This window comes from Moschus berezovskii, chromosome 10, assembly GCF_049115385.1.
Source record: "Moschus berezovskii isolate FMDL1 chromosome 10, NW_MosBer_1.0, whole genome shotgun sequence".
NCBI classification, from domain to species: domain Eukaryota; kingdom Metazoa; phylum Chordata; class Mammalia; order Artiodactyla; family Moschidae; genus Moschus; species Moschus berezovskii.
Genome location: NC_142469.1, coordinates 15,704,595 through 15,718,437, shown reverse-complemented (window position 1 = coordinate 15,718,437; position 13,843 = coordinate 15,704,595). Strand labels below are relative to the sequence as shown.

Genomic DNA, 13,843 nt, shown 5'->3' with positions numbered 1-13,843 from the left:
TTTTCAAACAGGAGAGAATACACATCACTCTAATAAAAAAAAAAGTAATACAAATTTACAATATATTAGGAGTCTTTTAAATTTACTAACCAAAACAAAAAAGAAAGGAAGTTTACATCATGTGAATGTATATGTGTGTATCTGCATGAAAAAATATTTTCTAAAATAATAATTACCCTGATATTTTCTATTCTATTTTGTTCTATTTCATTTTTTAAAAATAATGAATGTAACCCATTAAATCAACTTTACTATCCAGTAATGTGCTGCAATCAATATTTTGCAAAAAACCCTGCATTATAAAATTCTTCCTCTTACAGACAGCAATCTGGCAGCACAACTTTTAATAAAAAATTAATATATGTACTATTTACAAATCAAGAATTTCTAAATTAGAAGGTGGTCTCCTTAAAACTATTTATGAAAGATAATGGAGAAACAAAGATGAAAAAGAGGCTTTCTTCTGTCTTTAAATTTGTTGGAGGAGAAATACAAAACTGAATCCCTTTAATAAAATGTTATATGCAATGAGAGATATCTATGTGAGGGACAGAAGGAGAGTCAGAATGCACCAGGGAGGAGGGGACTAGTTACTGCTCAGGGGAAGTATCAGGAAACGCTTCACAATTAAGGCAGCTTTAGATGAGTTTTGAAGGATGCAACGACATCAACAGGCAGAGACCAGGAACAGCAAAGCCACCATGAGGAGGATAGGCAAGGCCAGGTCCTGCAAGTGGAAACAGCGCCTGGGGCCGCAGGTGGACCAGCATGTCTGGGGCTGGGTGAGTGGAAGGAGGGGGCAGGACTGCTAGCGGAGGACAGACTGCAGAGCTTCATCCCAAGCAGACGGGGCCTGAGGGACGAAGGAGGGACCTAACAAGGGGAGTGTCTGTGATTCCATCATCCAGCAGTGGGCAAGGACTGAAGGGAATAGCAGTAGGAAAAGCTACTGCAATGCCATTCTCCCAAACCATCCCACCCTCACCCTCTCCCACAGAGTCCCAAAGACTGTTCTATGCATCTGTGTCTCTATTGCTGTCTCGTATACAGGGTTTGAAACATGTATGTTGTCATATGTGAAATGAATCACCAGTTCAGGGTTGATGCATGTTACAGAATGCTTGGGGCTGGTGTGCGGGGATAAACCCAGAGGGAGGATAAAGGGAGGAGGGAGGTGGAAGGGGGGTTCAGGAGGGGGAACTCATGTACACCCGGGGTGGATTCATGTCAATGTATGGCAAAACCAACCAATATAATACTGTAAAATAATTAGCCTCCAATAAAAAAATAAATAAATAAAGTTAAGTTTGAGACTCCATAAAAGTCTCAGCAAAAGAAAAAAAAAGGTCTATGGTTATATAAATAATCAGGTCAAGTTTATTGAGAACAGATCTATTTTTTAAACAAGTCTTAATTTGGTTATATTTGGTAAAAATGAGGGTGATTTTAGGGAGAAAAGGATGTTTCAATACACGTTAAATCCCAGTTTGTTAATGGTGGTCTACCAATGGAGGTAGTAAGACTCATTTCTTGGATAGTTCCTTGCTGTTATGTGATATTAATGTAAAATTTAATTGAATTCTTAAAGAACACCCTAAGTTTGTTTCTGAAGCTTATCTCAGTGATCTATCTTTGGATGAAGATCAGATACCTCGTGACCTGCAACCAGGACTTAAAAAAAAAAAAAAAGGTCATAATTTAAAGGACTGTCTCCAACCTGGATGGAAGGACTTTTTTCAGAAGAAACTACACTACACCAGGATGAGAAGACAACGACATCAGAGGTAGACAGCTTGCCCAAGATGCTGGACCTGATTCGTATGATCATTTATAATGTTTTCTTGACTTCTTAGCCCTCTGCATACTAATCAAATGCTTTTCTACCATAGGCCTGATCCTATGCTAGTTTTAGAAATTAATCTAATTGTCAGGTTTGTAGACATGTAAAAGCTCATTCTGCTTATACAAAAACTCTGTTAGACTTGTGCCATCCTAATGTCCTTAAACCATGGCAACAGTCTGCTTCTAAATTGGAAAATTAAAAACAATAGCTGGAAATCAGAGTCAGGGCTATGGGAAATCCAAGATGGCTGCTTGGCTTTTCCCAGCTCCCTGACAAACCTCATTTTTTATTTGATGGGTTAAAGCCTCCCTGGCTACAGGGCCTCCATAATGAAAAATCATGGAATATTAAGTTTTGTAAATTGTTAAATTAAGTTTCTAGTTTTGTTAATGTCTAGTGTTTACTAAGACTCACTGCTGAGAGCAGTTCCTTGTTATGTGATACTGCTAAAAGATTTAATTAAGTTATTAAAAAGGACACTCTAGGTTAGTTTCTAAGGCTTATCTCAGTAACCAATCTTCAGATAAAGGTCGGATGCTCCATAATGTACAACCAGGAGATTAACACCAGACTGTAATCATTTAACAAATGAAGTCAGGTGACTTGGGGTATTCCAGGCTTTATCTAATGAAAGTTCTTGACTTATAATTCTTATTTTACTAATAAATGCTAGCTATGGCTATATTATTTTCTATGTCACTTGTTTCACTGAGCCTGTGGTATAATGCTGAACTGACAGTTCCATATGAGATCAATAATTGTAATAAGGTGACTCTGGGTATGGGAAAAAGCAACAAGAGGAAATATTTTCCTGGACCAGGAGGCTAGTAAGACAGTGGTCCATAGACTTTTGCTACTTGCAAGGCCTGGTCCAATTTTAGCACACTGAGTGGCCCATCACTTTCCTAGATCTGGGAATGAGCCTTCCCAGCACCGTGGGACACAATGGCCATGAAATGGTGTCACATGGTCAGATATGTGGCTATGAAGGGACCCTGCTGACTGGAAGTTGGTACTTGCCAGCTGCCTCTACAAAGATTACATCATGACCATTGCAAGCTGATGACTCTCAACACCCCGTGAAAGAAGTTCAGGGTGAAAATCAGGAATGAGGCACTCTGCTCTGAAAAAATAAAAAAAAAACAAAACTGGCAGAACAGGCCTTCAGATAGTTAGATGTTTTCAGAAAAAGGTTTTATGAGTTCCAATTCTTGCATCTTCTCATACCTAGAAAAACACTGATGTCATTATGACATCTGCTTTGGCTAGTAAAAAAAAAAATTTTTTTTTTTTTTTTTACAATTAAAAGTCAAAATAGAGTAGCTATGGTTCAGACATCCGGGAAATAACTATTTCCCAGATATCCTGAAAAAGGATATTATGGGTGTGATTTCAGATTAGACGCTGTGACCTAATGTAGAACTTAATGCTCCTGTAATGCATTTTTGCTTCTGTACTTTGCTTGCTGTTCGTAAAACCAAAGTTACTCCATTTTAAGATAAGATTGTTTTTAAGTAAAGATTCCTAAAAATTGTTAAAAAATAAAATAGTTGAAAAAAAAATAAAATAAAAAGTACAAACTTCCAGCTGTAAGATAAATGAGTACCAGAGATATAATATTCAACATGTTAAATGTAATTATTAATAACACTGCTGTATGCTATATGTGAAGTCTTTGGGGAGAGTATGTTCTGGAAGTTCTCATCACAAGAAAAAAATTATTTTTCTATTTCTTTAATTTTGTACCTATGTGTAATGGTGACTGGACTTGTGATAATCACTTCATGATGTATGTGGATCAAATGATTATGCTGTACACCTTGAACTTGTACAGTACTGTATGTTAATTATGTCTCAATAAAACTGAAAGGAAAAAAAAAAGAAAAGCTACTGCAGATTAAGGCAAGACTGCAGATGCTGAACAAATGTGATGCTAAACAAACAAACTAGTTTTACAGGCCAATGTTGTTTATATGTAAACCAGAAGGAAAACAGTTCCTAAATAACCATGTAAACCATCAAACAGAATATACTGTCTAGTTTTCAAGCACATCGATTGCTTTAAGTGAAAACTACATTTATACATTTTGCAGTTATTTAAGTAGAGCTTCTAACGTTTTTGTTTCTCAGACTCTAGGCACATAAGAGGGTTAAATAAGTGAAATTAATCACTAAGGGATATATATACTATAGAAAACCTTTCTTAAGTAACTATTAAAAAAAAACACAAAAGTCAAAAAAGTGTCATGTTTAGAATCTGATCTGCAAATTCAGATTTCTGTAGTCAAAGTTATCTTACACTTGAGTAGACAACAGTGATTCTTATAACGTTCCAAGTCTTCAAGTCCCTAAACAAGCAGAATCGGTTTAATGACACAGTCACTCCTGATTGAGCTATGTTCTTATAGAATCATAATGGTCCCTGATAAGAAATAACAGAGGACAGTACATATCTTCAAAGCTGTGCAAATAGAAGATGGAGAAAAACCTCTCGTTTGGATTTTCCCTCTATACAATACCTGGAGAGCACGTCCCTAGCAAATAAAAAATCTGAATGATTTTGAACGGACACTCTCATAATCAGTTACAGCAAAAATGTACTTAATAGAATATTTTTCTAAAGGTTCCAATAATTATAACCTTAAGGTATAAAAACTGAAAAAAATAATCAAGAAATGTTCTCTTTCCACGTTATGGGTTATGAATCCTCACTTTGACAGGTCAGCTTACTGTTTTCTTTATGATTGTCTGGCAAATGAGTAAGCAAATACTCTCACCAAAAGATTTCTACTAAACTCTGAAGTACAGCAAACTGGAAAAAAATATGTTTATATGGCTTTTACTAAATGAAAAATAAAAAGATTTATCAAAAATAAATTTTAAAATATGTTGCTACTAAGTATGGCACATTTCAACATGTAAATGATGTTATTACATCATATTAAGGTTACAAAGTAACAAAATGTAAATTTCCAAATACCAAGAAGCAGCACAGCTGCATGAATACAACAATATATGGCACATTTTAATTAACAAATAATATATAATCTGTATAAGAAATGTGACTGTGATTATATTTTACTAAAAATGCCAGTAATGAATAAGTGTTTGGGGACCATTATGAAAAACTTTAATAATTACTATGACTTATAAAATAAAGGACTAAACTCTGACATTATTTTTTCCACAGGCTTAACTGTTTCAGACATTTGTAGCAACATTATGCAGCCATATACAAAAATTAGTAATCCTTTGGCATTTTGTATCTATTTATTTTTACATAAATGCAAAGATTTGACTCATTCTCTCCAAACTGATATTCATGTATAGTTGTCTATTATGACAATCAATTAAATATTCATATCAGGAAAAGTATCTGTATGCCTGTATTAAAATTGGTTGTTTACTTAATGGGCATACATAACTTACCCAAAATTAAAATCACCAACTCATGCATAGAGTACATATGACTTAGACATTAAAAGAGGAACTTTACCTGCTCTCAAGTGTCCAACCACATCTGCAAGGCTACCCTTCTTTACTTTGGTGATGAAGGCACCGAGGCGTCCTAAGTCAGTCATTTTTCCTCCAACAACCTGGATAATTATACATTTGTAAGTTCCCAAGACTCATGCTGAAATGAAAGACTCTTAGTTTGGGGAATTATTCCTACATATTTTGTGATGTTTAGAATTGAATGTAGGAACAAAAATGAAGTGAAATCTATTTTTGGTTAAAGGGGGCTGCAGCATAGTAGCAACAAGAACTTACCCCATTGCATGTGAGATAATGTGCCCTAAGGAAGCTTACATACTGGTTCGTCAAACCAACCTCACACAAAAGGGTGTCTGGGACAACATGCCCCTAAGAATACACGATGTCCCCTTTCACCATCAGACAACAGGTGTTTGACACTGTACTAATACTGGAGTTCATTTTTCTTTATCTAAGTTCACTTGAATTTCTATAATTGACCATGATCCACTGTGACATGGGAACTTGATCCTTTTCATATATTTTTAGTCTAAGACAAAGACTGAGGATTTAAACCCAAAACAGACCACTTTGGGGAAGCAGTTCACCATGGTGCAGAGTAACAGCCTAAGTTTATCACATCTCCTGAACACCTGAATGACCTCCTCATCTGATATACATAGAGGATCCAATCTGAGTCTCCAAGGATGAGTAATAATACTGAATGGTTAGCATGCTCACCTGGATTTTCCTCAATAACTAAAATTAAACATATCTGAAAGGTTCTGAGTTTAATTTCTCCCAATGCAGGGGCTCAAGACATATGATTAAAAATGGGAGGGGTATCATCAAAAGTTGAAGTTGATCAATAGAGACATGCCCAATAGAGGAGGTGATCAGAATTAGTTCATAGCAAGAGAATTAATGATAATAATCAATAAGGTGACATTAGCTGAAAAAAAGTTTTTAGTTGGATTCATAGGCAATGGTTTTAAAGAGATCAAACTATTACCCAACTATATAATACAATCTCTTGGTAAATAATAATTTTAAAGCAACATTTATGAATGTTTATGAAAGCAAATAAAACCACATGACAACATTCATAGATGTTACACACAATAAAACAAAATGTATATATATATATATATATATATATATATATAGTTTATTGCCAAACAAAATATTTGTAATTTTTAGTTGCCTTTTTATCAGTTAGAAGTCAGTTAATATTTTTAAAAGTATATTTTATTTTACTCTTTGGATATAAATTCTATTGCACTTAGGAAACAATCCCTTCTGTGATCTTTGAGGCTGCTTATCAAAATATAATAAAATTATGAGGTTCATATTATCTAATGTTACTACTTTCCATTAAAACCATTTTAATGTAAAAACAGTCCTTGAACTTTATATTCAGAGGAAAATTCTACTATTTTTCTACATTTCATTGCAGTTTCCTAACATCTGTATGCCATTTTAACAAAATGATTTTAAAATACTGCCCAGATAAAGGTACTAAATACACCATAAGCCATCAACATATTATATTAACAAGATATATTTACTAGAAGAACTTTTTTCTGAAGAGGAGAAGATGAGCACTGTCAGAAACTTTGTTGAGTACAGTCACACTTTAATTCACCATTTAAGAAACATTATAAACCAGGATACTTACTTTCAGCCCCAGTAATGCACCTGATTCTTTGGGCATGGTTGTCCTCTTGTTAAGAATAACACGTCCAATTAATCGATCCCCTTCTTTAGAAGGCTGCCACGTTACAGGATGCTATTAAAACATGAACAAAGTTAAGAAGATAAACCAGCTACTCTCTTTCCTATACCCACATAATTACTGGTTGTAGTATGACGCAGTTTCCTCAGTTAAGGACACTCTGAGGGGATTCCTTATTCTCATGGCCTCTATCCTTGGCTTATCACAATTTTCATTTACAGTTGTAATTTTTTCGAAATAGGCACTTACTATACTACATCATTCTAAAAAGTCAGAAACTAAGCACTTCTCCAAAATACAGTTCTTAAATGAAATGAAATATTAAAATATATCTGCTGATATCAGTCAAGTCGATTCTGTATTCTGAGTTGTCAGTAATGTTGATATCATTAAGCAAATAATAACTCATTTATATATAGCCATTACTTAACACTTGTTTTCACTACTTTAAAATTTGTTTGAAATATTATTTAGTGCTAACTTATTCTTCTTCGAAACTGTACTGTCTTAAATGAAATCAGTATTTTCTTTCATAAGATATATAATGGAGCAGAACAAGGTTACTGTCTATCACATATCAGCAAAGGATGATGAACGGCCCACATCCTCCCCGAACTCCCAAGTCTCCCTCCCCAGATACTCACCGAGCTAATGGGTGATGTTTCCCGGCTATGCCACGTGGCGGGGTCCAGCCAGTAATAATCCAAGTCCCCTGCACAGGAGGGAGAGAAGGGAAAGTGCAATGGCTTTGAAGTGGAGAAGGAATACTTTATGTGCAACTTCCTCAATCTATGAAGGGTTAATACGTCTCATAATCTCGGGTGTGTGCATCTCAGATTGCACACATCTGCACTGCACAGGCTGTGACCTGCACCCCCAGAATGAGTGCACCCCCAGTCACAAACGCATATCGTCCTAGGGGAGGGTTATCTTTCCTCTCAGCCTAGAAACACATGAAAAGTACAGAAAGAACTAGGTTATCCCACGCACTGCCCCTCAAAGGACTACCCATGCCAAGACACAGACTGTCATGGGTGATGCTGGCTAAAATTATATTCACTGCACTGAGATGAGTATTAAAACTAAGTGCCCCTTCTTCAACTCTTCTGAACGACATCATGTTTTTCAAAATTATTCTCTAGTCTCTATAACTGGACACATAGTTTTAGGACATGTTTGAAAAAGTGATGTGAAAGTTAAAGATCCAAAAAAACTTTCAGCAAAAGAGTACAAAAAACTGACAGAGTATTCACTTTTACTAAATCATAAAAAAGACTTTAAAAATTCTAACTTTCTAAACATGAATTTATGAACATTTTCTTTGGATTTTTTGGTTTAAAAATATAATGTGAAAGAAAGCATTTGAGGGGGAAAAAAAAAAAGAAGAAGAAGAAAAATCAACGCAAAGTAGCAGGGCTGTAAGTATCTGCATAGGAAGAAAGTCCAAAGTGGGAACCATGTGAGAATTAATGACCTTTAACATTTTAAACATCAGGTTAAATCAATGAAAAATTTTCTCCTCATGGATGTTAAAAGAGAAAAATACTAGGAGTGAGTAAAGCATGCCAGTTAATAGTGAGATGGCTAGCTCACTGTTAAGAAAATGTTTGGATGCTGCCTGTGAAGGTCATAAATAAAGGACTTTATGCAGATGACAGACATGACATATAATAAGCATGATAAAAGAAATACGACAGAAACAGGAAAAAAGTTTAAAATGTGTAGGCACAAAAACTGCATGCATTTCAGTTTTTTAGTAACTGCCTCTCTTTTCCTTTTACATAATACCTTAGGAAAGAGGGAGAGTGTTATACTTACTATAATAAACACTTAATGTTTTTCAAATACAGCATGTAAATAACTAGCAATATAGTCTATGAAGCCGTATTCTGTTAAAATTTACTCCACACGGAGTCCATATCCGTCCCCAAATCACAAACTTTAAACGCTGTACATGAATTTGTAACTATAGATCTCGAATACTCTTCTGGACGGTCTTAGTGAATGGAATATAAGGAAAGCTGTAAAATAAAGGTTTTTTTCTCCTTTATTTTTACTGTTTGTGAAACTTCATATTTTAAAGTTTAAATATATTTCACTAAAGCTGTTTCGTCTTTAATATTATGACGCCATTCCTCCTGAAAGAAAAACTATCTACAATAAAAATAAAATTAAAATTACTACTAAGCAGTAACTTCAAATATTCAAAAGATTATTTCAATTCATAAAGCTTTCTCCCCAAAATTTCACATACCAAGTAATAAGGGTGATGACGTCTCAAATTCTGATTCACTCTGAAATACTGTGACAAATTAACAGACTTACTGAGATATGCTTGGGGCTTAAAGAAAAAAATAATTAGTCATTAAGTTGGAAGCTGCTTTGAGAAGTCTTTAAGGATAAAGAAATGACTAAAATCCTCCCTATTTTAAAGGCTTTAGGGAAACAGTTCATTGAATCCTTCAGGAATTGATTTAGATCTTAGAAACTGGAATCCTTGGGTCCTTCTCTGTCTCATCCTCCAAATCCTTCTATGGACTTTAACATTGTTTCACTCACCTTTTCCTGAGCAAATCTGGATATTTGTATCTGGTGAATGTCTGTTGTGCAAAAAGAGCTCCAAGATGCAAAGAGTCAAAAGCTAATGTTTCTGGTATAATTCAGTAATGACAATGAGTACACTTTATTATAAACAGACTGTTTTCAGGCAATGGTTTTCTATCAGGTATAAAGCTGTGTAGGGAAATGATCGTTAAATAAAGAGTCTCATTTAATTGACTTAAGCTCAGATAAGCAGATGACACCACCCTTATGGCAGAAAGCAAAGAAGAACTAAAGAGCCCCTTGATGAACGTGAAAGAGGAGAGTGAAAAAGTTGGCTTAACATTCAGAAAACTAAGATCATGGCATCTGGTCCCATCACTTCATGGAAAATACACTGGGAAACAATGGAAACAGTGAGAATCTTTACTTTTTTAGGCTCCAAAATCACTGAATATGGTGACTGCAGCCAAGAAATTTAAAGACACTTGCCCCTTCAAAGAAAAGTTATGACCAACCTAGACAGCATATTAAAAAGCAGAGACATTACTTTGCTGACAAAGGATCATCTAGTCAAAGCTATGGTTTTTCCAGTAGTTATGTATGGATGTGAGAGTTGAACTATAAAGAAAGCTGAGTGCCGAAGAATTTATGCTTTTGAACTGTGTTGTTGGAGAAAACTTTTGAGAGTCCCTTGGACTGCAAGGAGATCCAACCAGTCCATCCTAAAGATCAGTCCTGAATAGCCATTGAAAGGGCTGATGCTAAAGCTAAAACTCCAATACTTTGGCCACCTGATGCAAGGAACTAACTCATTTGAAAAGACCCTGATGCTGGGAAAGATTGAAGGTAGGAGGGAAAGGGGACAACAGAGGATGAGATGGTTGGATGGCATCACCGACTGGATGGACATGAATATGAGTAAACTCCGGGAGCCGGTGATGGACAGGGAGGCCTGGAATACTATGATCCACGGGGACACAAAGAATCGAACCTGACTGAGCGACTAAACTGAACTGAACTGGAACACATGCATGTATGCTCATAAGTATGTATATATGTTTTTCCAGGCCATTCAGGTGTGTGGCCAGCACATTAATGCTCATTTGGATGGAATAGATTTTGCAGCTTTGGAAACTCTGCTTTTTAATTCTGGAAAGTGACTAAAAATGACTAATTAACATAAATCTATAAAACACATTAAGTACTGCACTGTACACTAATAGTTGTTTATATTTTAGTACACGAACATACTTCCCTCACATTCCGAAAGTTTTAACAGCTTTCTTAGCATGAATTTCATCATCACACATTAAAATACAACAGCTTTGCTTAAATACATTCTAAAATCTATATATGCAGTTTTAAACTATATGTTGGAGAAGGCAATGGCAAGCCACTCCAGTACTATTGCCTAGATAATCCCATGGCTGGAGGAGCCTGGTAGGCTGCAGTCTGTGGGGTTGCTAAGGGTCGGACACCACTGAGCGACTTCACTTTCACTTTTCACTTTCACACATTGGAGAAGGAAATGGCAACCCACACCAGTGTTCTTGCGTGGAGAATCCCAGGGACGGGGGAGCCTGGTGGGCTTCTGTCTATGGGGTCGCACAGAGTCGGACACGACTGAAGTGACCTAGCAGCAGCAGCAGCAAACTATATGTGGTTCATCTTTCCATGCATTATGAAGCTGTAAATGTATCATTGACTTTTAAGTTCTCTAATTTGTCTTTGCAAGACATTTATCTATTATTAACAGAAGTGACACTCAACACAACTCCCTCCTAAAATATTCAGACTAGAATTTCATTAATATAAAACATTTTCTTAATTAAATTTCCTAATAGGTGATTAAAGATATTGACTGCCAGTGGCATAACTACAAAATGATAAATTCATGGCATATGCTTATGGAATTGACAAAAAAGCATCCTAGTTTTAATGTTCAATGTAACTGTAAAGGAGTAATTTAGTATTATCATTAATTTAGATCCAGGAAATAGATGCTTCAGTCTACAGAAATGGCAGAAGTTCATAAATATCCATGTTCAATGAAGTGTTATAATTTGATTAATTTTTGTGAAACATTAAAAACAGAATTTTATCCTGTCTCTTGTTGAAAAAGCAGGTTAATTAAACTTCATAAGTAAGCACAGAGCTTTCACTGCACACACAAAAAAGTCAGCTAGTGACTGCAAGGAGAACAAATCAGTCAATCCTAAAAGATATTGGTCCTGAATATTCATTGGAAGGACTTATGCTGATGCTGAAGCTCCAATATTTTGACCACCGATGTGAAGAACTGACTCATTAGAACAGCCCCTGATGCTGGGAAAGATTGAAGGCAGGTTGAAAAGGGGATGACAGAGGATGAAACGGTTGGTTGGCATCACTGACTTGATGGACGTGAGTTTGAGCAAGCTCCGGGAATTGCTGATGGACAGGGAAGACTGGCGTGCTGGAGTCCATGGGGTCGCTGAGTCGGATCACGAACTGAGTGACTGAACTGAGTGACATATGGGCTTCCCTAGTGGCTCAATTGGTAAAGAATTGGCCTGCAGTGCAGGAGACCTGGGTTCAATCCCTGGCTTGGGAAGATCCCCTGCAGGAGGGCATGACAACACACTCCAGTATTCTTGCCTGGAGAATCCCCATGGACAGAGGAGTGTGGTGGACTACAGTCCGTGGGGTCATACAGAGTCGGACATGACTGAGTGACTAAGCATAGCACAGCACATTGACATATGAGCTTTCTGAAAAGAGAGCTTGCTTTTCCTAAACCCAGGTTATTATGGCAAGAGCATGTAACAATGCATGAACATACATGTCTATGATTTAAGTGTTTGCATCTTGTGACAGCTAATTTCAAAGCACAGGAGATTTCAATAATACCAATCAAAGGCAATGAACAAAAACACTTTCTAAATAATACATATCCATGGTTGTGTGTATATGAATATACTAAAACTGTAAGGAGAAAACCACACATAACTTCACACATTAAATGTCTACTTAAAAACTCATGTAACAAATATACTTGATCAAGCTGAAGGTCTAACTAATGTTCAAGTAGTAAAGGAAAGAGGATCAACATCAAACCCCTGAAGCACTAGAAAATGTGGACTTCTTCATCACCAGTGTGTATTTTTAACATCATTATAATAGATGATAATAAAAGATGGGACTAAATCAATTACAAGATAGACTCACAGTAAGTCTGAACAATACATATCCATAATTTTACTATTTGTCATCTCAAAATAAGTGAATTGTTCTTCCTACACAGAACAGATTGTACCATTCAAAACCATTAAAAAAATCATGGACCAAAATCAGAAGAACAAGTCTTCCCAGAGGTTTCGTATACTTCTTTAAATTTTTCCTCTCTTTTGTTTACATTCTATGGCAGGGTATGTGTGGAGACTCAATGAAACTATTAATAGACAAATCCTAATGTACTTTATACAGCACAGCACTAGACAAATTAAAATATGTCTTAATATTTTAATTAAAATTAAATTTAATTAATTTAAATAATTAAATTTAATTATTTCTTTAATTAAAATTAATATATGTCACATTTATTACATATCTATACAAAATATATACATAAAAGCCAACTCAGTTATAAGAATTATATTTTAATTTGAGACAAAGCAAGGTATTTTTAATACTACATATCATGATCAGCATGTAAGTTAATAAATATTGCTAAATTGCTCTAGTTATGATATAATAGAAGCATGTATCCATTTTATTCATTTTAATACATTACAAGGAGATTCTTTTCATAAACAGGAAATAAACTGTGAAGTCTAAGAATGGAGAAAAAAACTTCTGATTGATATAACAAAAATGCTTAAAATAGTTTCCTTATATTTTAGAAGGTTCTATGCCTTCCAAGGGCAAGTGTGTTCACTCTCACTCTAAGTTATATGCAATAATGGCGCTAACTGTGCAATCAGTCAATAAAAATGTGTTATAAAACAGAGTGCCAGAAAGCCTAACCTCACCTCAGTTACCTTAACAATCCAGGAGAAGAAACAAATATTAAAGAGACTTAGCATCTAAGCATTAAAATAAAATTGGAACATGTCCTTATTAACTTTACTGATTAACCAAATAATCTGTGGAAAAATAGAAAATTTCTGCACAGATGCAAAATCAGCAAACTGTCATTCATGACTGGAATCCTGATAGTCTAAGCTCCTAGTAAAGTATCGGCCCACAAACACTTTCTGGTGACTTCA

The 13,843-nt window shown here is 35.4% G+C and overlaps 1 protein-coding gene across 41 annotated transcripts in view; it reads right to left on the bottom strand.

Annotated features, from left to right (window-relative positions):
* The window catches only part of RIMS1 (regulating synaptic membrane exocytosis 1), a 628,464-nt gene that overhangs the window by 190,737 nt on the left and 423,884 nt on the right, over positions 1–13,843 (bottom strand). For 15 of the 41 annotated variants that reach the window (XM_088840506.1, XM_088840501.1, XM_088840496.1 and 12 more), the window contains exons 1-2: positions 6,996–7,096; positions 5,340–5,439 (exon numbers count right to left, since the gene is read on the bottom strand). In XM_088840506.1, the coding sequence (XP_088696632.1) occupies positions 5,340–5,439; positions 6,996–7,031 (136 nt within the window). In that variant the 5' untranslated portion in view covers positions 7,032–7,096. Of the gene's footprint in view, positions 1–5,339; positions 5,440–6,995; positions 7,107–7,696; positions 7,765–13,843 lie in introns of those variants that run through there. The other 26 variants (XM_088840524.1, XM_088840527.1, XM_088840529.1 and 23 more) reach the window with 5 other exon arrangements.